The following is a 26,763-nucleotide window of genomic DNA, read 5'->3' as shown; positions in this document are numbered from 1 at the left end:
GCCAATGCTCACCTCTCTGCTGTGGCTAGACCCCATTGCCACGGGACAAGTCGACTCTGGTCTGCTTACAACTGGCCCTCCCCCACTCCATGCCACTCACTCTCCCACACAGAACAAAAAGGAAAGGGCAGGCATCGCATTCTTAAGATTTTGCCCAATGCCTCTGGCTAGAGAGTCACTGTTGCCACCTTTAAAGTGGCAGCCACAGCCACATGCCCAGCTGACCCGTCGGAACCCATAAAACGCCCAAACGGTCACCCTGAACAAAACCTTGAGCCCAGCCACCAAAACCAACAACACCCAGATATCCATTTTAACTTTTCCATCTCTGCACTTCTCCAATCCAATTTGCAGAGTTGTCTGCAACAACCATCCTCTGCTACCAGAAAATCTGTGCTGGTCTGGGGCCAGACAGATCCTCTCTTGCCCCGAGATGGACAAGAGAATGACACTCACACAAACGGATTGAAGAGAGATGGGAAGCTTAAATGGAAAAGTAATTGGTGAGACTACAAAAACTACAAGCATAGTGGCAAAGATGTCCCAAAGTGTACAGAGTCCCTTACACAACACCCAAAGACCTCTCAACTCTTCCCTTCTCCCCACTTGAGGGTCTACCCAAAACCCCCAGGGCTCTTTCCCCCCCCTGCTAGGCTGGTCTCAGGCTGGCAGGTCTCAGACTGCTTCCCCTTTCTCCTCCTGGTATTAGGCCTAGACAGGCCTGAGAGGTCTTGAGATACTCCCCCACCAATACCCGACAGGAAGCATCTTCCACGGGAGCAGAGAGGAAAGAAAGAAGAAGAGAGTGACTTTGCAGATGAATTTATAGGGTGCAGAATTTGTGGGTAGAAATACGCTGCTTCCTGTGTCCACCTTATTGGGCTGGACACTTGGGACACCAGAGGTGTAACTTATGTAGCAGCAACAGGAGGTACCCAGCCTAAACTGCCACAAGTATTTAGTTTAGCTCAAAAGTAAATCTAAAAATATTTTTGATATTGTAGTTGAGAAAAGTCTTCATCTCAAAATTTTCCATTGTTATCAATAAGACAAAAAAAAAGATCCTAGCAAAAAATTCCTGTGGCCCAAACAAAAGAATATCCTTGAGGAAAAACACATTGAACATGTTAACTTCCCATCTGGATATATTACAGTAATATTAATAAATATTCAGTTGGACTTATGAACAGTTCTTGTATTCTTCAGCTCTTTGCCGGTTCTCCAGAAAACAACAGACTGGGCATAGGAACTAAAAGCAGTGTAACAGAAAGTGCTACCATTTTTTCTGCTCTTGACTGAGATCTTGGAAAGGCATTGTCTACATGAAAGATGTAGTTAGTGAAGACTATAATTATTTTCCTATTCAAAGGATATATTTAGATTCAGAACTCCTCTCTGCAGCTCTTCCAGTACATAACATAAGATAGAATCATTGCTGGTCTTAAAGAAATGATATCTCAACCTCAAGAGTGTTGACTTTCATTAAGAGAGAAAGAATTATCCTAGTCCAGAAACCTCAATCAGGGCAAGGTCCTACCAACAACCTTTCATGATCTCTGTCTCTTCTGTATATGAGCAGTAAAAGAAACCAACCACCTTGATACTCATTTATGACAGGTCAGAAGGATTTTCTGTACTATCGATGTGCTATTTTCTTCTCCCATTTGAAAGTATATATTTCACTGGAGTATTAAAATTGTGGTGTGTAGAATATATTGATATTAATAACATAAATCTGCTGCATCAGTGAACTTTAAAATAGGTGTTGCCTTTTCCTGACCAGGAAATTAATACGGTAGTGAAGGCTATATAGTTTATAACTTACCAATACACAAAGATATAGTCAAACTTGTGCTTAATGGTTTGAATTAAGTGATAAGTATGCAGAATCAAGATTCCTACTATTACAGGTGTGACAACAATTTGAAATAAAAAAGTTATTAGTCAAGATCAAGTCAGGTCACTAAAGAAATAATTCACTGTTTCTGGATACTCTTTAAAATCTTGTTTATAGTGCATAGAAGTGCATAGAAGACGAAAGGGAAGACAGTAAGCTGTAATAGTGATACTTTTATATGGCATAAGCAGGTTTTGTTCTGGGTTGTTATTTTAAATTCTTTTTTCCTCTATTAAGACTCTAACATCATGCTCTGTAGCTTTCTATCTGAGAGATATTCTTGATATCGTTTTCCTATTGTGTTTCTTACCTACCAGGGTTTCTGTAAGGTGTTAATGAATTACATTTATCTCATCAAAATGTGTATTGTGAGCTCAAATTTTCTAAATATGAAAATCTCTTTCTATGCATTGTTTTGCACTGAAATTTCCAGATTTAGTATAACAAAACTGATTGAAAAAAAATGTAATTTTTTTTCAGAACAACATTAGCATGTAGTAAAAATCTAACAGTTACACTCACATTGTGGAACTAGCTGTAACGAGGTCTTTCTGTGTCTTTCTGAATTTTGTAGAATGGCAAAGAATGCAAATGATGATGGTGGTGGGGATGATACTAGTTTTAATTTCAGCTGGAAAATGTTCACAAGCTGGGACTACCTCATTGGCAATCCTGAGACAGCAGACAATAAGTTTGCCTCCATCACAACAAGTTTTAAGGTAAAATGGAGTTCAATAAGCAGAGTTAGCCTCATTTATGTTTCACACTGGTTCAAATCAAATGAAACTAAGATTGAGTATTAACTGTGGCTGTGACCGAGAAGCTTAAACTAGAACTGGCAATTCAGCATCCTTCTGAGTCTGAGCCTTTGTGCCCTGCCATCTTAATTATATTCCTTTGATTGTGGGGGAAAATAAAAAAAAAAAAAAAAGGAAAAAAATAGAGTATTGGTGGGATCTTTTGTGTCCTCTGTGACTGCAGTAATAGTTTTACAAAAAGGATTCTGCTGTAAAAGTAATCTCCTTTTTCTCGTTTTGGATGGTTGCCAGCTTCTACAGTACTCTTCTGAAAATCTTGAAAAACACTGGTAAAATTTTACTGGCTTCGTGTTATCTTCCTCACTTGCTACACTGAAGAGAGACTATAAGACCATAGTATCATCTACAAAGGTCTATTTGTCATGTCAGAAAAACTTGCCTCAGAATTTTGAGGGTATATTTGCCTCTCAGAAAGAAAAATATTATTGTCCTTGCATAATATAAAGTTTTTCTTTCCAAATTAATTATGAAATATAGCCCAGTTTTCAAGACAATGCAAAGTTTTCTTACTATTCTTTTTAGTTTATAGGGTATGTTGATTTCAAGAGTCATTAAGTGAAGACTCTGGGACAGAAGGCAGGATGCACTGATGTGAAAAGAATGAAACGATATCTATGTAAAAGAATGTATTTATACTTTTGGGTCAGTGTGGGAGCTAGAGGACCAAACACTAGCTGTGCTATCCAACGTACAACACCCTTCCTTTCTGCAGTGGTTGTATAGCCGATGCTCAACAGAAGCAACATGAACTCTGGCAGTCAAAATCTCAGGGTCCACTAAGGTTCAAACCAGATTGTATGAGACAATGTATGCTCATCTCCTCATCTCAAACCAGATTTTATGAGACAATGTATGCTCATCTCAACTGATCCCCCAGGGATCAGTGCTGGGACCCATCCTGTTCCATATCTTTACTGATGATCTGGATGAAGGGATTGAGTCAGTTATCAGTAAATTTGCAGGTGACACCAAGTTGAGAGCAGGTGTTGATCAGTTAAAGGGTAGAAGGGCTCTGCAGAGGGACCCTGACAGGCTGGACAGATGGGCAGAGCCCAACATGATGGCATTCAACAAGTCCAAGTGCCGGGTGCTGCACTTTGGCCACAACAACCCCATGCAGAGCTACAGGCTGGCAACAGAGTGGCTGGAGAGCAGCCAGACAGAAAGGGACCTGGGGGTACTGGCTGATAGTAGTCTGAACATGAGCCAGCAGTGTGCCCAGGTGGCCAAGAAGGCCAATGGCATCCTGGGCTGTATCAGGAATAGTGTGGCCAGCAGGAACAGTGAAGTCATTCTGCCCCTGTACTCAGCACTGGTTAGGCTGCACCTCGAGTATTGTGTCCAGTTCTGGGCCCCTTAATTTAAGAAGAACATTGAGATACTTGAACATGTCCAGAGAAGGGCAACGAGGCTGGTGAGAGGTCTGGAGCACAAACACTACAAGGAGAGGCTGAAGGAGCTGGGATTGTTTAGCCTGGAGAAGAGGAGGCTCAGGGGTGACCTCATTGCTGTCTACAACTACCTGAAAGGAGGTTATAGCCAGGAGGTGGTTGGTCTCTTCTCCCAGGCAACCAGCACCAGAACAAGAGGACACAGTCTCAAGCTGCACCAGGGGAAGTTTAGGCTTGAGGTGAGGAGAAAGTTCTTCACAAAGAGAGTTGTTAGATGTTGGAATGTGCTGCCCAGGGAGGTGGTGGAGTCACCATCCCTGGAGGTGTTCAAGAGGGGATTGGACATGGCACTTGGTGCCATGGTTTAGTAGTCATGAGGTCTTGGGTAACAGGTTGGATTTGATGGTCCTTAAGATCTTTTCCAACCTAACTGATTCTGTGATTCTGTGATCTCTAAACATGATGCCCAGTGTGCATTTGCATCTTTGTAATTTATTTGACTTCTAACAACTAGGGAAGGAATGTGGTGTCTTGACCTTCAAAGTACTCATAATATTCTTTTCTTTCTAACAAGTGCAGGAAGCTATCGTGGAGGAGCAGGAAAGCCGAAAAGAAGAAAATATTCACTTGACTCGGTTCCTGAGGGTTCTTGCTAACTTCTTAGCTCTATGCACACTTGCTGGGAGTGGCTACCTCATCTTTTTTGTTGTCAGAAGATCCCAGAAATTTGCACTGGAAGGTTTGGAGAACTACGGGTGGTGGGAAAGAAATGAAGTTCGTGCTAGCAAATTTCTAAAATAGATGTGGCTTGAAACTGTGTTCCTCTACTCTGCATGTTGCCTTTTTTTTTCCTTTTTTCCTGATTTTTTAAATACTAATTAAGGATGGTAAATGTAAAACAAAATAATTTTCTTGTCTCTTTGCTTCCTGCTTCATTAAAATTATTATTCCTTAGTTAATTCTTTACAATGTCTTTAGTATTTAGTTTTTATTTGAAGTGTTTACCTTTCTTCTGCTGTGTGAAGATTGTTTTCCAGCCACTCTATGGAATCACATGACCTCTTTATGGAACCCACTCTCCTATTGCTTTTCTTCTGACACTGGCCCAAGCAAAATGACTGTCCAAATTATTTGGGGCCACATAGATGCAACTCTGCAGTTTAGCCATAGAACAAAACACATACTTTCCAGTTCCAGCTGCCCAGTCCAAGAATCCAGTACATGGTTTTGTGCTTAATCTACTTTTTTAGAGCTCACACAGGTCTGCCTGATAGATGTGGATAATGATAGTGACTGTGTTTGCTATAACTGTGGAATAAGCACCTGGTGTCACAGTTGCTATTTTCCTAGCAAAGACACTACTGTATATATTGTGATAGGCTGTTTAGGTTAGATTAAATTACTAAGAAAAGTAATTACATTTTGATTTGATGGGAAAGAAACAAAAACTATTTGGCTTGCAGCCACACAAGTTAAAAAAGTGACAACAGACTAGCAGATAAAGACAGGTCAAGAGGAATTCAGCTTTCTTTCAGCTGAAAGGTGTGGTAACAAATTTGTGCTAACAAGAACTGTTCTACTGAAAGCTGTTACTGCTGCAGACTGGAAAGAAGTTAAACATATGCATGTTTACAATTGTTGTTTTATTTTTGATTGCTTTACAAAAAGTATTGCTAGGGAGACCATATCACAGAACTAAGATCTGGAGTGGCTGTGCCTGTAAAGGAAAGTGGTTAAGGCAATATTGCCATTATATGGCAAAAACATATTTGTGAAGTATGAAATGTTGCTTTTGATTTAATATTAATTCTTAATGTAATATTTAGAAAAATGCAAATGCAGCTCTTGCATACGATTCAGGAAACAGTGTGTAAAAAAATTACATTTTTCATGAAAAAATTAAACTCCTTATGTAAGTTTTTTTTTTCATTACACTGAAAACTAATTAAGGAATATGATTAAGGGATTAAAAAATGTTAACAAGGAATTACAGTGACTTGGAGAAGTCCAGGGTAAATTCATTTTATGTCATCTGTTCCTGAAGCTGCCAGCCTAATAAAGGTGACTTTGTGGACAAGGCCTTTTCCTTTCTATTCTCTTCCGACACAAGTAAATTTTTAAATTCCCTCTCCATTCCGTCATTACCTAGTTATATCAGATCACGGTTCAGATAAAATTTCCTAATGTGTCAAGGAGAACAGCAAATTAGTGGAAATGGACAAGCTGGGACAGTTGCAGGTTGCCATCAGCCTTTGTACCACTCCCTATACATGACTGTTGCTTAGTGACTGGTCACGAATGAAGATTCTTGCACTGTGTAACAATTTCCCCAGGACTTTGGAAATTCAGGAAAAATGGAGAAATTCAGGCAAAATGGAGAATAGTGCCTCTGATTCCCTTGTTAATATGTCCTGAAACTAGGTGAAAAGTGCTGAACAAAATTGACTTTTCTCAATTTACAGAAGGTAGTTAACACATTAGGATGTAGTATAAGCATCTTGCAATCTGAAACAACTCAACAGATATTCAGCCAGAGAATATTAGAATATTCTGCTAGTAGTGTATGTGGAGTACATTTGCACTGAAGTTATTAAACCATGTTGTCAATGCTCTAATTCTAGAAATCATAAGAGAGTTTTTGTTATTATGAGATATAATTTCTATCTCTATTGATTTTTTTAATGGAACTTACTGGAAACACAAGTTGTTAGCACATTATTCAGCAGATTCCAGTCAAATCTATGACTACTACAATCTTTATTAGTGGAAAACATGATTTATTTTACCGAGACTAGTTACTTTAAATGAACTTATCATTTAACTAATGAGCAGACAGTGTTCAATATTTGATGTTGTGTTGAAACAGTTTAATAGGCCTGGATACTGGTGCTTAAATATGGTAGCAGTCACAGGATTTCTCACCAGATTAATGGCAGCAGGGAAAGCTTATGTCAGCAGTAATTTTCTAGCTTTCAGAGTGTACTGTAAAGACCTGGTATCTAAAGTAGTTAATGTTACAGAAAGACATGATGTGTTTTGAACCAGAATTTTAGTTATTAGTGGCTGCTTCTTCATTGTTGTTTCTGCCCTAGGGAAAACTCTATCTCAGTAAGGAAAAAAGACCTTTGAGATTCGCTCAGCAAATAGTGAATACAAGGCCACAATGGCTATCAGCTGTAACTTTACCATATACCCACAGTGCCATGCAGCCTCTCTTCTGGTAAACCATTCCATAGTTTTTAAGTCACACAGAGTAGTGAAACTATCAGTAATAAATAAAAGGGAAGAAAATCTGCTTCAGTAGGTGAGCTTCAAGTTGACAAGAAGTCCAGAATATAAATCAGCTCCTTTCTGAAATCAGACTATATTAAAGTGGCTAAGATTTAATGGTTAATTGCTTTGTTCAGCAAAATCCTTCACAAGCAACTAAAAAATATAATGATAATGTATTTATGAAACTATATGAAAAATATTTATGCTTTTCAAATACATAACTCATCATAGTTTTGGGGCTTTGAAAGTTCAATGTGCTGCATTTTGTCTCAGCAAAATGTTGCATTTTTGATTGTAATAATTTCTCACTTTTCAGCTTTGCCAGTTTCTGTATCTCATTTTGCTTCTTATCTTAATAATGTCTTTTGAGATGGGGAGCTTTTGAGATGGGGAACATCTATTAAATCAAGGCATTAAAAGAAGCACATTAGAAAGAAACTAAGAAAGAATGAGCTTGCTTCAGATAAATGGTTAAAAAAGACAGCGTATAATAAAAATATATAAAATACTGAATGTTCAAGAGAAAGAAAAACAGTGACTTCTGTTACTGTTGCCATGCAGCAACAAGCAAAATTTCAATAATGTACTATATTTAGACCTGCTTGAAGGACATACTTTTATTCAAAATATATATATTCACTATGTTTTCCAATATGAGAACTACAACAAATTAATTGAGCAAAAGCCAAGGTAGACAATATCCACTACTCTTCCTTCATCTGTTTTACTTGGCTAAAGATAGAGATGCCTTCTCAAAAGCACCCTGTTGTAAGAGCTTAAAGGGAAGGAATGGTAGAAGGTACCTAGCAGTGCTATGAATGACAAAATTTACATCTGACTGAAAGAAGACTGATCTAAGGCATGAAAGTGAATACTTCTGGAGGTGTAATAAGACATATTTTTCATATTTAATATTTCTGGCAGTGATATCTTCAAACACTGCTGCAACTTATTTACCAAGTATAATTACAGGTTCTATTACTCAGTTGTGAATGATACATTTCATATATGAAGACAGTTAAATGATTCAAGAACAAATCTAAGAATTTTCAATACAGTGATTCAAATTGGAAATAAAGGTGCTGTGATCTGCAGTTTCCTACAAATGGGATTCTGTTGCAGATTAGATGGGGACTCATGACTTGCTCCTCTGTCTGGTATCTTCCCAGATGTTGTGACTATAATTTGAGCATCCCTAGGCTCAGAGAGGGCTAGGGACCTCTCTCTTCTCAAGCCCAGTTCATGGCCTGGAGCTTTCCCTTGGCTCAGAGAGGTCTAGGGGGCCTCTCTCTCTTTTGTGCTCCATTGTTGGGCTGCAGTCTTTCCATGGCTCTTCTGGGATTCAGTTCTCTTGGAGCTTTTCCCCTTTCTGCCTTGGTCCAGGTGCAAGGCCCAAGTGTAATTTGTTGCCAATTAGGACAAGCTCTTCAGCTGCTACTCTGGCAGCATTTGGCTCTTACTTTCTGGGTGAGAACATGGCAAATTGCCTTCTTGGCTGGTTTAAATATTGGCTGAAGACAGTTAATGCCCTTTGGTAACAGAGAAACCTGATAACTGAACCTAGAGGATGGGACATATCCAAACCTAGCCAGGGTCACAACAGTTCACAGGTGTGCTATATGTTTATCGGACCATCTGGACCCCAGGAAGTTTACAGGTTCACATGTTCACAGGTGCTTAGCCCATTGTCTGAGTTTGGCCATGTTTTGGGTTTGACCCTTCAGGACGGGAGGTTACTAATTACATGAAAACCACACCTAACTGAACAAGTTCCCAGACTGGTGGAGCTGGAATCCAGGACTTGTTGTTCATATATGTTTGCCCTATTATTGCTCATCCTTTTGCAGCTCTTGGGCTAGCCCAACCCTTGGTGTGTCACAGGTCATCTACTCTTGTGCATACATTTATCCCTGGAAATTGTAGCCATAAGAGAATATGAGACCCCAGAGACAATGAGGATTGTGATCTGAGATTCCGCAGTATCATGACAGGATCGAATATTTCTATTGACAGACAAGATATAAAGCTGTTAAAATATATTGGAATTTTAAGTTTCATGATTGGTTGTGTTTGCTGTAGTTGACTCCTGCAGATTTACCATGCTGGGCTATGTTTGCTGTAAAGTCTTAGGTTTAAAGGTCTTGGCATCCAAAAAGCCAACCACATCCTGGGGTGCCTTCAAGCACAGCATTACTAGCTGGTCAATGGAGGTTCACTGGTGTGGCCCCACCTGGAGTCTTGTGTGCAGTTTTGTGTTCCTCAGTAGAAGATGGACATCAAACTATTACAGTGTGTTAACAGTAGGACAAACAAGATGGGGAAAGCTTGAGGGTAATGTGCCTTGGCTTATTCAGCTTAGACAGGAGAAGGCTGAGCGGTGACCTCATCACTCTTTGCACAGCGGGAGGCAGCAGAGGGGAAAATGACAATCTCCTTTCTCTGGCATCCAGGAACAAGACACAAAGAAATGGAATGAATCTATGGCAGGAAAAGTTCAGAATAGACATTAGAAAAAAGTTCTTCATTGAGAGGGTGGTTGATCACTGAAACAGGATCCCCAGGGAAGTGGTCATAATACCAAACCTGTCAGGACTTCTACAGTACTCTTGGTTGTATGGGTTAGTTTTAGGTAGTCTTGTGAAGAGCAGGGATTGGGGCTCAGTGATCCTTATAGTAGGAATGTTTTTTATAGAATATCTATGTGTCTGTTGGGAATATGTGGTAGAGATACAGTATAAACAGTACTGGAAACAGGTTTTGTGAAGTTCTCTAATAGAATTTTGGTTAAAGTGTAGGTACTAGTCAGAATAACTAACATTTTATTATTTCAGTTGTTTAATTGAAACATAAAAAATGTAAAAAGAAAAAGAGATCTCATATATACATCTGCAGTAGATTACAACTGATTTTTCATCCTTTTCTTCTTTTGTGAAAACATCTTGTGATTTGTATAGTGGATTTTGTCTTTCATTAAGTCAAAAACCAAATAAAAAGTAGTAAGAGAAATACATTCCCCTCACAAATCAGTAATAATAATAAAAGAACTTGCCTCTAACTTATCTAAACTTTTTTTTTTTCTTTCTCTTTTATCTCTTTTCCTTCCTTGCAGGTGAACATGGTTATGTCACTTTTAGGAATGTTCTGTCCTACTTTATTTGATGTAATCAGTTCTCTGGAAAACTACCACCCTCGAATAGCTTTAAGATGGCAGCTGGGACGAATCTTTGCTCTTTTTCTTGGCAATCTCTACACTTTCATTATTGCCCTAATGGATGAAATCAATCTCAAGGCAAGTTATTTACCTCTCTTCAACGTTTTTAATGTGTATCTGGGCAAAAAGGAGGTTTTCTAGCTAGTGACAGACATAATAAAATTTGCTCTTTTCTTTCCATACTGTAAATCATGTCCATGTCTAGGCTGGTAATGAGAATCTTGGAGTAGAAAAGGTTGAGAGTTGGTAACAAACTCATGTTGTGTTTTTTTTCCCCCAATTTTTTTCTTTATGTAGTTGGAAGAAGAAAAGATAGTAAAGTATAATATGACAATATGGGAAGCCAGTCTGTACAATGGTACTATTCCAGAAAATTCAACTGCTCCTCCAATACAGGTGGACCCTGCAGATGTTCCCAGAGGGCCATGCTGGGAAACAATGGTAGGACAGGTAATGTAACTGCTTTGAGCTTATATTTGAAAATAGATCATAATCTGTTAAAGATGTGATATCTCAGCCCTCTTTATTTCTACTGATAAGCGGCATTAAGGTGAGATAATGTGTGGAAAAGTAGGTGTGGGATGTTTTCCTGGTCTAAAAAGTTGAGAAAAAATTATTTGAGTCTTTTTTGGAAGCTGTCTGGTAGGAAATGCTTTCTCCTGCTTGTTGATAGTGTTGAAAGTATTTACTTCCCTTCCCCAACTCCTGCCCTTCTTTTCACTACTTTCTTAGTTCTTCAGCCCATCTTTGTCCTGCAAAATGTGTTTAGCAATTTCAGAAAGCTGGATTCATCACAACTTCTAATAGAAGTTGTAATTCTGATTAAAATTTTAATTAGGCAATACCACTTTCTGACTAAAATGCACTTAAAGAGAAAAAAAATTAAATGTAGTAGCTCAAGAAGGAAATACATGCAAGATAGGTCTTGCAGCAGGATGCTTCTGAGAAGGCATCTCTATCTTTAGTCAAGTAAGACAGATGAAGGAAGAGTAGTGGATATCCTCTACTTTGACTTCAGCAAGGCTTTTGATACCCATAACATCCTCTTAGGCAAACTCAAGAAAAGTGATTTAGATGACTGGACTGTGAGGTGGATTGGTAACTGGCTCAACAACAGTGTTCATAGAGTTGTGATTGGAGGTGCAGAGTCCAGTTGGAGGCCTGTGGCCAGTTGTGTTCCCCAGGGAATGGTAACGGGTCCAGTTTTGTTCAATATCTTCATCAATGCTCTGAATGAGGGGATTGAGAGTATCCTCAGCAAGTTTGCTGATGATACAAAACTGGGGAGGGTGGTTGACACCCCATCAGTCTGTGCAGCCATCCAATGAGATCTGGACAGTCTGGAGAGCTGGATTAAAGTGAACCTCACAAAGTTCAAGGACAAGTGTAGAGTCTGCATCTGGGGAGGAATTTCACCAGGCACCAGTAAAGATTAGGGGTTGTCTTGTTGGAAAACAGTCCCATGGAGAAAGACCTTGGAGTCCTAGTGGACAGCAAGTTGCCCATGGCACAGCAATGTGCCCCTTGCAGCCAAGTGGGTTAATGGTATGCTGGAGTCCATCAAGAAAAGAAGATCCAGCAGGTCTAGGGATGTTCTCCTCCCACTCTACTCTGTCATAGTGACACTACACCTGGAATACTGTATTCAGTTTTGGCCTCCTCAGTTTGAGAGGCACAGGGATCTCCAATGAAGAGCTATAGGGATCACTGTGGGACTTCTGTCCTATGAAGAAAGACTGAGAGAACTGGGATTGTTTAGACTTGAGAAGAAAAGCTGGGAAGGCATCTTATCCATGTCTATAAATATTTGAGGGGTGGGTGTCAAGGTGAGGGTGATGGTCTTCTTTTGGTGGTGCCCAGTGATAAGACAAGGAACAAAGGGTGCAAGCTGGAACACAGGAGCTTTAACCTCAACATGGGGAAAAAATTTCTTTACAGTGAGGGTGATGGAGCACTGGAACAGGCTGTCCAGAGAGATTTTGGGGTTTCTTTCTCTGGAGACTTAGAACTCCCACTTGAATGCTTTCCTGTGTGGCCTGCCCTAGGTCATCCTGCTTTGGCAGAGAGGATTTGACTAGATGATCTCTGGAGATCCCTTCCAAGCTCTTACATTCTGTGACAATGCAAAAGAGTAATACTGGTTTAATAGTAAAATTGCTCAATCATTTTATTAAACTGAACTGAACGTTTGTTATTGATCTATTAATGTGAAATGTCATTTCCAAAGAGTTTTCTAACATTCCTCTTTCTCTATTGGGGTTTTTTTTATGCATGGGAATGAATTTGCCACTGAATCATAACTGTTGTTGCCCCATCACTTTGCCAATAATTTCACCTCCTAACTGAATAAATCACCAGTAGTGAATAGAAAGACAGGGAAAACAGTCACTCTCTTATTTTCACTGATGCTGAATAATAAGCTAAGAAAATCAAAGGCTCATCATTAGGCTAAATTTCTCCATAATTTCAGATCAGGAAGAATAATATCACAGAAGGATTTAGTAAGAGGAATGAGAATTTTCATTAGGAATTTTGTCTTTCCTGTGCAAATTCAGTGAAAGTTTTGTGGTTCTTGAGAAAGTAAAGGTGGGTTTTTTGTTGTTTGTTTTAATATTAAAAAATGCTCCCAAAGTCAAAAGGATCCAAAGCAATCTTGACTGGAAGCCTTTCCCAGTCTAATCCCTGAAAGTCTCATCTGCTAGTATGAAGGCAAATTAGAACAAAGGGTAGTTCTAGCAAATGAGGAGCAGTTTTTCTCCTGGCTTTTAGAATCAGTGAACATAGAAGAGGATCAGACTCTTTCCCATATTGAAGCAGGATAAGCAGTTAGGGACCTAGTCCAGTATTTCATTATTATTGTAATTATTAATTGTTTAAATATATCGTTGTTAACACAAAATACTGCTTTAACAGGAATTTGTGCGACTCACAGTCTCTGATACGATGACAACTTACATCACAATTCTAATTGGCGATTTCTTGAGAGCTGTCTTTGTTAGGTTTTTTAATTACTGCTGGTGCTGGGATTTGGAGTATGGATTTGTAAGTATCTGGTTTATTATTTTAAAGGTCTTTGTCAGATTAGCACTTCACATTTTTGTAGATGGCTACATTTTTCATTCAATGTTGGAAATGTTGGCTGATGCATAGCCTTTAAAATCTCTGAACTGCATTATGTTAGTTTTTCTCAGAATTTGCTTCTGCCTTCATTACTCTTTGGTAACTTTATGAAATGTGGGGCTTTTTTTTTTTTTATAAAATTGTTTAAGGAAGATGGGTACACATTTTTTACATATTTCCAATTTGAAGGCTGATTTCCTGTTCTACAGAATACAATCGTAGTGATTTTCATGGGATTTTGGATAGGGTCTTCTAGCACACAGTATGAAGAAAATCATGAAGAAACTTATTGTAGAAATTTTATTATATATAGTTTTATTATAATTAGTATAGCTAAATTAAACTTAGTAAGTCCCGTAATATAAGCCAGTATAAACCCTTCACTTGGGAGCTGAGACTATTGCTCTTTTACACAGATCTGAGCTAAATTAATTTAACCAGCTAAGAAATCTACAGGCTAAGGTCTGATGTTGCTTTTCTACCTGTTAAGTAGTAATCAGGATATTGGCAAAGGTTGTGAAGCTCCTGAAGCTTCTTTTGTAATTAATGAGAGGTATGGAAAGGAGATGAGTCATTTAAAGTTATCTGCATGAGCAGCCAGTGTAGCTGTTCTGGCACACATTTATCTTTCTTTCTTCAAAATTTTACCTTCGTGCCTGCACAATTTATTGTTTTACTAAAAGAAACCTCTCAGAAAATGATAATTTTCAGGTGCAAGAGAAAGTTTTGGTGTTTTCTATAGAAAAAATACCACTGTCATTTGCTGGTTCTTATGAGATTTTGGTCTTTATCACAAGGTTCAGTCTTCCAATTCTATAATGTGTCTCAAACAGGACTGGTGAATCATTTTATCTAGTGCTACACCTGACAGGAAATAGCTCATATATTGTGTTTTCCAAAGATGTTAAAGTGATATAGCCTTTTCCCTCTCAGGACATCCATGATCAGTGAAAGTCTGAATGGATTAGAACATGAAAGCCATTCTGAAGACTGTAGGACAGACTCTTTACCTAGTATGACTTATCTTCCATTTGAACTTCCTTAAGCCTCTTCTGTCTTGCTATTTTACTCTGAATCTGCATACTTTTATGCATGGACTTCTTGTTGTGTGCGCCTAGTGCTATTTGAGGTGATCATGGATATCCAGAGCGGATGGAGGCTGTAGTCTCCTAGTGCTTGTTCTGGTACATAAGCTAATAAGTACATGTGTATTTCAGTCATTTTTCAAATGCAATGTGTTCAGTATTTTCAGCCATAAGTGTTAATGAGTTACAGACAAATAAATAGGGTAAAAGAAGAAATATGGAAATGTTTCAAGATTTGGAAAAACAAAATGAAATTGCTCAGATGAATAGTTCGGAAATATAAAACTACGACACAGCAAGGCACCAGCTGTCCAGGATGTTTCTGGATTGCATAGATGACAACTTCCTCCTCCAAATGGCAGAGGAATCAACAAGAAAAGGTGCTATGCTGGACCTTGTTCTCACCAACAGGGAAGAGCTGGTAACCAATGTGAGGCTCAGAGACAGCCTTGGCTGCAGTGACCATGAAGCAGTTGAATTTAAGATCCTCAGGGCAGCCAGGAGGACGTATTCTAAGCTTACAATCCTAGACTTCAGACATGGAGACTTTGATCACTTCAGGGATCTGCTGGCCAAAGTGTCATGCCCTAGAGGGAAGAGGGGCCCAGGACAGCTGGTCAGTATTCAAGGACCACCTCCTCTGTGTCCAGGAGCAATGTATACCAACAAAGAAAACACAGGGAAGACTGCTAGGAGGCCTGCCTGGATGAGCAGGGAGCTGCTGGACACACTGTCACTTAAAAGGACTACAAGGAGTGGAGGAAAGGACATCTGGAATGGGAGGTATATAAGGAAGCAGCCCGAGCACCAAAAGACCTAGTTAGGGAAGCCAAAGCACAGTTTGAATTGAATCTAGCCAGGGAGGTTAAAGGGAACACCAAGAATTTCTACAGGTATGTTAATGGTAAAAAGAAGACTAGGGAAGGTGTGGGCCCCCTCAGAAAGGAAACAGGTGAAATGGTCACAAGGGACCTAGAAAAGGCTGAGGTTCTCAATGACTTCTTTACCTCAGTCTTCACTGCAAGGGCCTCCAGCCACACTCCTGGAATAGTCATGGAAGCTAATGGCAAGAACCAGAAGAAAGAACTGCCCATCATAAGTGAAGATCAGGTTTGTGATCACCTGAAGAACCTGAAAGTGTTCAAGTCCATGGGACCCGACGGGATACACCCACAGTTACTGAGAGGACTGGCAGATGAGGTTGCTAAACCCTTCTCTATTATATTCCAAAAGTCCTGGCAGTCTGGGGAAGTCCCCACTGACTGGAAAAGGGGAAACATTACTCCCATTTTCAAAAAGGGGAAGAAGGAAGAACCAGGGATCTGCAGGCCAGTCAGTCTCACCTCTCTGCCCGATAAGATCATGGAGCAGATCCTCCTGGAGGCACTACTGAGACAGAAGAATAGTGAAGAGGTGATTTGGTACAGTCAGCATGGGTATACCAAGGGCAAATCCTGCCTGACAAACCTGGTGGCCTTCTATGACAAGGTCACAACATTAATAGATGAGGGGAGAGCAACTGATGTCATTTACCTGGACCTGAGCAAAGCCTTCGACACTGTCCCACACCACATCCTGGTCTCCAAACTGGTGACACATGGGTTTGATGGGTGGACCACGAGATGGATAAAGAACTGGCTTGATGGCTGCACCCAAAGAGTGGCTGTCAATGGCTCCGTGTCCCAGTGGAGGCCAGTGACAAGTGGAGTCCCTCAGGGATCAGTCCTGGGACCAGTCTTGTTCAACATCTTTGTTGGTGACATGGACAGTGGCATGGAGTTCACCCTCAGCAAGTTTGCTGATGACACCAAGCTGTGTGGTGCAGCAGACACGCTGGAGGGAAGGGATGGCATCCAGAGGGACCTTGACAGGCTGGAGAGGTGGGCCCAAGCCAACCTCATGAGGTTCAACAAGACCAAGTGCAGGGTCCTGCATCTGGGTTGAGGCAATCCCAAGCACAAATCCAGGCTGGGCAGTGACTGGATAGAAAGCAGCCCTGAGGAGAGGGACTTGGGGGTGGTGGTGGATGAGAAGCTCAACATGAGCTGTCAATGTGCACTTGCAGGCCAGAAAGCCAACCAGATCCTGGGCTGCATCTGGAGAAGTGTGGCCAGCAGGTCAAGGGAGGTGATTCTCCCCCTCTACTCAGCTCTGGTGAGACTCCACCTGGAGTACTGCATCCAGTTCTGGAGCCCCTATTACAAGAGGGATATGGACATGCTGGAATGTGTCCAGAGGAGGGCCGCAAGGATGATCAGAGGGCTGGAGCACCTCTCCTGTGAGGACAGACTGAAAGAGTTGGGGCTGTTCAGTCTGGAGAAAAGAAGGCTCTGAGGTGACCTTATTGTGGTCATCCAGTATCTGAAGGGGGCCTACAAGAAAGCTGGGGAGGAACTTTTTAGGATATCAGGTAGTGATAGGACTAGGGGGAGTGGAATAAAGCTGGGGAGGGACTTTTTAGTGTGTAAGGTAGTGATAGTACTAGGGGGAATGGAATAAAGCTGGAAGTGTGGAGATTCAGGCTGGACATAAGGAAGTTCTTCCCCATGAGAGTGGTGAGAGCCTGGAATGGGTTGTCCAGGGAGGTGGTTGAGGCCCCATCCCTGGAGGTGTTTGCAGCCAGGCTGGATGAGGCTCTGGCCAGCCTGGTCTAGTGTGAGGTGTCCCTGCCCATGGCAGGGGGTTGGAACTAGATGATCCTTGTAGTCCTTTCCAATCCTGACTGATTCTATGAATCTATGATTCTTTAAAGAATGGTATTTATGTGTCCATACTGGAAGCAAAAATTTATGATACTGTGCTTTCTTCAGCAGACCAATTAAAAATGAGAGCTCAAGGCTGAAACTTTAAGTAAATATTAGAATCAAATATACTCAAATGAGAAATAAGATATTTACATTAAGCAGGAAGATGATTTGCAACTTCAATCAATCCTTAGAAAGAATTCCTCAACAGTGAAACTGTTAAAATATGAAAGATAGTGTTATAGTTCAAACAGAAGTTAAACCACAACAGCCTCATGGCTCGTACAGCATTGGAGGACACCTTAGATTATCACTACCAGCTACTCCAATGGAAAATCTATTGGTTTAAAGTTTAGCTCTGAACAAATCTCAAAAAAAGTTTCAGTGAAGTACTGCAATCTGTATTAATGTATGTCTCTTGGCTTTGAGTCATATTGTGACTTGATGGTAAGATGCAACAAGGGGCCTTACAACAGAATGCCGGTATGCTGCTTCTGTATGTGACAGTTTAAATCTACTGTGAGTCATCACCTTGAAACGCTTTGTGCAAGCTTAATGAAAGAATCTGTATTCTTTCTTCCAGCCATCATATTCTGAGTTTGATATAAGTGGAAATGTGCTGGGACTGATCTTTAACCAAGGCATGATCTGGTAGGTGTGGAAAAGCATGGCTCGCATGCAGGAGTGTAGCTGTATCTGTGAAAAATTCTGGCCCTGTCCCAGTCCTTTATTTTGATGGAAGTTTAATGCAATATGAATCAAACTCTGGTACACTGCAATCAGTGGGAGCACTTCAGTAGTAGTTCTGGGCTAAATGCAACTAGATGCATCTGGGTTGTGAAATGAGCTGGTAAGACTAACCAGCAAAAAGCTGCATAGATCAGTCTTAACTTTTTGTTGACTGACTGATTATTAAAACAAGCACCTGGCTTGTACTGTATTGATCTGAATTTCAGCCTTTTGAAATACCATACCACTCTTTCCCCATGTGTCCTGTGAAAAAAGGCCTCAGAAAAAGCATGCATACACTTCTAAGCTTCTGAGCACCAATATACACATTCTGGCACAGAAACTGTGGCAGCACCCTTCAGGTAATTGCACGCTACTAGGCTGTGACCACATTTACATGTCAATTTTTATTTGCAGGGCCATGTAAGGCACTAGAGCTGAAGTGTCTTTCAAAATAATGTCTGATGGCCTAAAGTGAATCAAATACATCACACGAATTTGGAGGTTTGGCGGAATTATAATAAACATACATGGCCAAAACCCTTATTTTATATATATATATATATGATAAATTGGTTTCTGTTTTATCTGAACTTTACAAATTCTATTCTATTATGTTATACTGAAAACTTATGATAATAGCTATAAGCTACCCAGATTTTGACCTTGAGGAAATTGAGGTGTATTTTGCAAATTATTTCTATGAGGGTAAGGAACATGTCCATGAAATACTCTCTCCATTCAGTGTAGACTAGTAAATACTTTATGTTTTAATTGAAGATATATTAAAAGGGAAAGGAGACATTAACATAATAGAATCTGTCATGATAGTTTGAAGGTCTTTCCAACCACAAAGATTTGTTTCCTATTTTTTAAATAGAAAAAAATGAGGCACTTGGAGGCAAAGCAGCTTAGTCCTGGTCACCTAGACAAAGATTAAGAAAGAAGGTGATTCCTGATCTCTTACATTCTGTATTATTTGGCCAGACAAATGAAAGTAATTGCTCTTCAGTAAGCATGGCACAAGAAATGAAGCGTGATAAAAATAAAACAATCCCAACTGTTTCAGTGTTACAATCATGCAGACATATAAAATAAGGAAAAAACCCCCAAATTTAACAGAATTGCTAAATAGTTTGTTGGAGTGTAGCACTAAACTACTGTGGCAATAGTAATAAAATAAATGTCAGCTAAGCATCCTTCCTGAAATAGTGCTAGTATATTAAGAAAAATAATAAAATTAAACAAGATTAATTTGGTAATAATTAGCTTGAGAACTGTTCTTTTTTATACAGCACAAGTGAGGTGCTACCTGAACTAGTGGGACAAAGAATGGAGTGTATTTATTAGGTGATCATTTAATTTGCAAAGAGGTCTTTGTAACAAAAAAAAAAAAAATCATATGAGAATTCTCTTCATACAACTCCTTCTTAAAACAAGAGTAAAGATATAAGACCACTAAAAAAACCCATAAAGATGATTTTATGAACTTGATTTCTGAGTGCACAGTGTATATGGCTGCAAAGCACATTCATGTAGGGCATGAGTGGATAGACAGGAACACACAGGTCCTGCAAAAAAAAAAATTCTCTTACTTCTTTTCTAGGATGGGATCTTTTTATGCTCCATGTCTCCCAGCCATCAATGTATTCCGCCTCCACACTTCAATGTACCTGCAGTGCTGGGCAGTGATGTGCTGCAATGTCCCCCAAGAGAGGGTCTTTAAGGCTTCCAGATCCAATAACTTCTACATGGCTATGCTGCTTTTCATCCTTTTTCTCTCCACGCTGCCTGCTGTGTACACCATTGTCTCCATCCCACCATCTTTTGACTGTGGTCCTTTCAGGTTTTTTTGCATTTTATTATTGATGTAATGAACTCTTTCATCACATCACAGTGAATGGTACAATAATGAAAAAGAGTTTCCTTAATAATTATTAGCACATGGTCGGCTGAGTATTTAACTCTGTAATATTTCTCATTGTGGATAACTCCTGAAGCTGGAATACTAGAAAGCTGAGTAATTCTTTAGACAGTTTTATCTGAAGTGTAGATCAGAAAATCTTTTCTTAATGAAAAAATTGTCACTACTACTGTAATTAAGACATAAATTATTCTTAAGATGTAGAGCAGTGATACATTATGCATCTCTGATCTACTTGGTTGAGATTGATGGCTTTCAGGAAACATCTCCATATGCGCTTTAGGAGGGGCTTATCAGAACATATGGTATGCTGAACGTGTGGTGGTGTAGGCTTTGACTGTTGTGCCTCTCTCCAACTGACAGTATTTCATGCATCTGTAATACTATTGTGAAGATGATTCTGTTTCTGAAGTCTTCAACTACCACAATCATTAGTCCCTTCTAAAGGAGAGTTTATGGTCATTGGAAGAAGGGATAGGCCATCTAGGAAGAGTACAAAGTTTTTGGGATGCCACACTGGGAGAAAAATTAGAAACTCCAAAGCCCAGCTAGGAATCGGTATGGTGTCAGCTACTACAGGGTACAAGATATGATTCTATAAATAACATTAGCAACAAAAGGAGAAGTAAAGGGAATTGCTGCCCTTTGTTGGGTGCAAGGGTTAACATAGTGGTCAGAGATGAGGAAAATGCTGAAGTACCCAATACCTTCTTTGCCTCAGTCTTTAGTAGTAGGACCAATTGTTTGTTGGATGTATGCAGCCCTCTGAGCTGGAAGAGAGGTATGGGAAGAAGATTGCTGCCCCATAATCCAAGAGGAGATGGTTAGTGGCCTGCTGAACCACTTAGACATACACAGGTCTATGGGACTAGATGGCAAAAATCTAAGGACACTGAGAGATGTGTCGAAAGTGTTCACCGAGCCACTTTCCACCATTTACCAGCAGTCCTGGCTAACTGGGGAGGTCCCAGTTTACTGGAGTTTGGCAAATGTGATGTCCGCCTACAAGAAAGTCTGGAGGAAGGATTCAGAGAACTACAGACTTGTCAGTCTGATATCAGTGCCAGGAAAAGTCATGGAGCAGATCATCCGTGTTTCGCAAATGCTTCCTGGATTGATGGCCCAAGGACAGTTGTATGAGATTCAACAAGTCCAAGTGCTGGGTCCTGCACCTGAGCCACAACAGCCCCATGCAACACTACAGACTTGGGGCTGAGTATCTGGAAAGTTGCATAGTAGAAAAAGACCTGGGGATGTTTAATGATAGGCATCTGAACAGGAACCAGCAGTGTGCTCAGGTGGCCAAGGCAGTCAACAGCATCCTGGCCTGTATCAAGAATAGTGTGACAAGCATGACCAGGGAATTGATTGTCCCCCTGTACTCAGCTGGGCTGGCCACACCTTGAGTATTGTGTTCAGTTTTGGGTCCCTTACCAGAAGAACAACATTGAAATGCTGAAGCATGTTGAAAGATGAACAACAAAGCTTGTGAAGGGTTTAGAGAACAGGTCTTCTGAGGAGCAGCTGAGAGAACTAGGGTTGTTTAGTCTGTAGAAAAGGATGTAAGGGGAGACCTTACCACTCCTTAAAACTACCTGAAAGGACAGTTTAGTGAAGTGGGTGTTGGTCTCTTCTTCCTAGTTAGAAATGATAGGACTGAAGGAAATGTCCTCAAGTTACACCAGGGGATTTTTAGAGTGGATATTAGTAGAAGCTTTTTCACTGGAAGGGTTATGAAACACTGGAATAGGCTCCCCAGTGAGGTAGTAGAATCACCTTCCTGGAGATGTTTAAAAAAATCTATAGACACGGTGCTAAGGGACACGGTTTAGTACCAATCTTAGCGTGGTTACATGATGTAGTTAGAGGTCTTTTGTAACCCAAATAATTCTGTGAGTCTAAAAATTTAGTGTTCCTTGCCTGTGCATACAAAGGTCTTGCCTTCAAGCTAGCTTAGATGTTGTCACACTTTCTCATTCTGTACACACTACATTGAAAGTCCAGCACCATTTTCATCATCTTTACTTGCCAGGTATGATTATATATTACTATAATAATTGCATGACAACAGTCAGTATATGAAATTAATTTTTTAAAAGGCTTTCATAATTTGTTTTAAAATATTAACAAAGCAACACTGGAACAATAGTAAAAGACACATTACTGATTCCAATGAGTGGTTTGACTACTATGTTACTGTTGTGAGTAGAATGCTATCCAAGCAATCCCTAATGCATTTTGTAAGGGAGCAGAAATCTTGCCACAATAACTTTGGAAAATATCTGTGAGATTATTTCTAGCCACCTGTAATAGACACAGGAAGAAATGCATGAGTTGCCAAAACATTTTGATACAACAGAAAATTGCTTGAATTTACATGAGCAATGATAAAAAAGCAAGAGATGAAAAGATTTTTTATTTGTGCCATACCAAAGAAAGTACAGAGGGAGACATCTGGAGTCAGATCTGAGTAGCTGCAGTTACTGAAAGGATAATTACTGAAATTGTAATACTACCGTTCAAAGTGGGAAAACGAGTAGTGCCTGCAACTTTTTTTCTTTGTCAAATGCAAAGACACTTTGTTCCTCATTAAAAAATGTGCAATAGTCCATGTAACTTTCAATGATATTTTGGTGGCAACTCCTTTAACCAACTAAAACTACCTATTAGTTTCAATACATTTAAAAATCCATTTTGCTGGTCTTGTTCAAGTAAGAAACTTCAAACTCTATATTGTAACACACAGCCAAACCCGAAATAAACAGGAAGGGACTCTGGGAACATTAAAACACTTCTTCAAGAAAATCTTATTAATGGTCCTGGAAGAAAATGCTATCTGGATAAGCTGGCCATGGAACAATTACAGAGAAAGGTTATTAGGTTGCCATAACAACAACAAACACCTCTCAGAATACAGCCACTGGCTTCTACAGCTTTGATACACAGGGAAGAAAAATAATTACACCGAGCAGTACTATCAGAATCCAATTGCAAGCTGGCCATTTCTTTGTTTATTGACCACAAAAAAAAAAAAAAAAAAAAAAAAAAAAGAGATTTGAATTTTTAACCAGGTCTTCACAGAGCACAAAATTCAGTTGTCTTTTTTGTTCACAGCTTGGTGCACTGACTCTGACGAGTAATCTTGACAGTAACTGTGGCAAAATCCACGAGCATAAAATAAAAATATTAGTAATGCCTATTTTCCACCTTAAAATACATAAATATTATTTTAAACAACATTCCAGTGTTCAGGTTTAAAATAATGTTAATATGTTGTGTTTTTTCCCCAAGCTTGATATGGTATCATTAATAGATATATTTGTAATACTGCATTGACATTACTGTAATATTTATACATGATATATTGTCAACTTTTCTGTTTAATAGTGGAAAGACTAGAATGTTTGAAGTCATATCAGAAACTCTGGAGCTTGATTTCCCTTCCTGGTTTGGGAAAGTTTTTGGTTATGCATCTAACCCTGGACTCATCCTGCCTTTTATATTGCTGATGGTGTATGTATGCAACATTAACTCAGAGCTTTCTTAACCTAAGGACTGTCAAGGTTCTTTCAGTCTGAATATTCACTGCCCAAATATCTAATTATGTATAGTGCTAACTGCCCTGTGATGAGCAACTTGAAGAATTCGTGAACCTTTTATTTTACCATAATTAATGTGCTTTTGCACAAAGGGTAATAACTTTTTTTTTAAGAATTTTTTTAATGGCATTAATGTTTTTGTTGCTGCTTTTCAAAAACTTTGTTGTTATAATAACAATGCTATTGAGATGTAAGAAACTACAAGGCCTCTGAAGTGCTATGACTTTATGCAGCTTGTGCAGCAGACACAACAATACGTTATAAATCCTTAGCAGTTTCAATAGAAACATGACCATCCTGAAGCAGTGTTATTTCTCAGTAACATTCAGTAAGTCTGATAGTTAGTGCCTTGGCCTTTCCTTAACGAACAATGTACTCTGTGCTGTTGGAACTGTGTGTTACAAGGTGATGGAGACTTTATGAAATAAGGGTATTTGAGGGGTTTTTTTGTACGTTAGTACCTGGAAAGAACAATGACCTGGAATAGTCTTTCTCAGAGACCATATTGAGTCCTGCCTTATAACGCCATTTTTTATATGCTGTAATCATATTAGCATATAGCTGATAGCCATACAAATTATTTAGCGTACATCTGAAGTAAAAGTTAACTTAATGTAGACTGGGATATAACCCTGTATTGCAGGACTTCCAATAAATATAGAAAAGATAACAGAATACAGTAGAAATTACAGAAGGATTTTACATTAGGAAAATGAAATTCTGTGATTAAATTTTGCCAGGTTTTACTTAACATCATATTCCTTAACTACTATAAGATAGAATGTAGAGTATTAATAGACAGAATAATTTAAATATTTTTTCCCTGAAATAGCAGTGCCTTCTTCATAGTGTAAGGAAGCACATTGTTCATTGTCAAATCAGTACCACTGATTAAGTATGATAAATTAGCAATAGAGACCTTTTATTAACACAACTGTATTTGCTACATGAATATTGAAGGAGTCTTTGTATTCAAATCACTACCTAACAAGAAAATATTTTTCTTTACATTTAGCCTGGGCATTTATTATCTCAATGCTACATCCAAATCCTACAAAGAAGCTAACCTGGAACTTAAAAAGAAGCTACAAAGTGTAAGGAATAGAGAATTACTGATTTTTTGTTTTACTAAATATTAGAAAATACATTCAGGTCACTGAAATTTGCCCTCTGTCTCCCTCCCAATCATTAGCAAGCAGAAGAAAATAAACGGAGAAATAAACAAAAGGCACAAAAATCTAATGAACAAGATGAAAATCCATTTGAGACAGAACCACCACAGCCAAAGCAAAAAGAAAACAAGAAAGATGAATCCACTCCAAATCAAGGTAATGACTGTTCTGAAGTCCTCAGGATGAGGAATTCATGCATGCCAGACCATAGTCTTCCTCACACCCTTGACCACTCCCTTCGTCATAGTCTCCTGAAAGACATTCCAAATATGAAACACAAGTTTAATCTCCAGTACATTTTTATTTTCTTCATTTATTTTAAGAAATACTGTAACATTATTCCACACCAAGCAGCACCAAAGTAAAAAAAAAAAAAACAAAACTGTAATATAGTTATAATGAATCACAAGATTCCAGCCCTGCAAAGAAATACTTAAAAGCCTGCTCTTAAAGGCATAAAAACTGCTCTATCACAAACCAGTTGGGTCCAAATCCTCACCCTTGTATCGTATTTCATTGATCCAGGGCTGTGCAAGACAGTGCATTGCTACAATGATTACAGTAGCAATCCTTATCAGAAAGCCTGCCTAGTTTGGTCAGCCAGGTTCAGTTTGTCCTGAAAGTTTTCACTGGCTGTTTCCTCTCCCATAGGCACTGCTAAATTTTCCCCATGATGCACCCATGCCATTGAACCAGTATGAGATCAAAACTAGCAGAGAAATATGGATTAGAGATGACTGTTTTTGGAAGGCATATCTGCAGCCTTGAAACCTGCATGCTTAACTTTGTAATTGCTACCTTCATCATCATTTGTAGATGATACCTAAGTTTGCCTAGCTGCTTGGGAAAATACTCTACTTTCCTCCAGTTGGATCTTGCAGAAAGGACTGGAGGACAAATATGGCACCAAGACTGAAGGTGCATTACCTCAGATTTCAGGCTTTTGTCATGGAAGGCCCCAGACTTTCTGCCACGCATTGAAGTGGACAAACAGCTGCAAGATTTCCCTCTCAGGGAACTTCTTGTTTCCATGTTCAGTTTTGCTGTTCTCTGAACACTTTTCAGAAAACAAGAAAGGACAAGGTGGCAATGAAGTGAAGAAGACAGACCAGCCACAAGATGCCAGCTGCTCTCAGGCACTCCAGCATTCAGGCCCTGCTCTGAATGGCCACTATCCACCACAGATGAGAGGAGGAAACTTTCCTCCTCCATCCATAGCTGTAACAAGGCCACCAGGTCCCAGGAGCTATGGAGCGCCAGGCCACCCACCTGGAAATCCACGCTTGCCCGGGCCACAGCCAGGAATGCCCAGGAACCCTGCCAACTACAGATAAGGAGCTTCAGGTACATTGTGACAGGGTGAAGGACTTTGAGGGACAGAAGCATAGTCCTGCAAGTGCAGAAGTCCACTGTATTTGTTGTCAACTTTCATGTGCATGGAAGTTAGTCATGTGCTTCACTTTTTGCAGGATGGGACACATCAGAAGAAAATGTTGTGTATGCCTTCTTGCATTTCAAGGCATTGCAAAAATGTCTTATCTGTATCAGTAGGTTACAAAACTTGGGGATATTTATTGGAAGAATGAAAATCATTTTGTATTCGGTTGATTATCTTAAAAGCCTGAAAGTGTCTCCATAACATCTTTTCTTTTTTTCTTGTCTTCTGCAGGTCAGATATGCTTACCCAAAGATTTCAGATTTTACACAGAAAAACTATAATCTTTTCAAAAGCTAGATGATTACTGTAAAGTCTTTGCAAAAGTATTAAAAAGCTTAAAGAGTAGTGTTATTCTGGCTGTT

The 26,763-nt window shown here is 39.4% G+C and overlaps 1 protein-coding gene across 1 annotated transcript in view; it reads left to right on the top strand.

Moving 5' to 3' along the window:
• TMC1 (transmembrane channel like 1) overlaps nucleotides 1–26,297 on the top strand; it is a 65,861-nt gene extending 39,564 nt beyond the window's left edge. Inside the window, exons 11-21 of the mRNA XM_054397937.1 lie at nucleotides 2,472–2,616; nucleotides 4,686–4,880; nucleotides 10,489–10,668; nucleotides 10,888–11,040; nucleotides 13,504–13,632; nucleotides 18,123–18,190; nucleotides 19,875–20,114; nucleotides 23,580–23,705; nucleotides 24,807–24,885; nucleotides 24,984–25,119; nucleotides 26,029–26,297. Coding sequence (XP_054253912.1) covers nucleotides 2,472–2,616; nucleotides 4,686–4,880; nucleotides 10,489–10,668; nucleotides 10,888–11,040; nucleotides 13,504–13,632; nucleotides 18,123–18,190; nucleotides 19,875–20,114; nucleotides 23,580–23,705; nucleotides 24,807–24,885; nucleotides 24,984–25,119; nucleotides 26,029–26,297 — 1,720 coding nt within the window. The remainder of the gene's footprint in view (nucleotides 1–2,471; nucleotides 2,617–4,685; nucleotides 4,881–10,488; nucleotides 10,669–10,887; nucleotides 11,041–13,503; nucleotides 13,633–18,122; nucleotides 18,191–19,874; nucleotides 20,115–23,579; nucleotides 23,706–24,806; nucleotides 24,886–24,983; nucleotides 25,120–26,028) is intronic.
• Nucleotides 26,298–26,763: the final 466 nt, after the last annotated feature.

The sequence above is a fragment of the Indicator indicator genome, chromosome Z (genome assembly GCF_027791375.1).
Source record: "Indicator indicator isolate 239-I01 chromosome Z, UM_Iind_1.1, whole genome shotgun sequence".
Lineage (NCBI taxonomy): Eukaryota > Metazoa > Chordata > Aves > Piciformes > Indicatoridae > Indicator > Indicator indicator.
The sequence above is the reverse complement of the archived record's forward strand: the minus strand, read 5'-3'. Positions and strand labels throughout refer to the sequence as shown.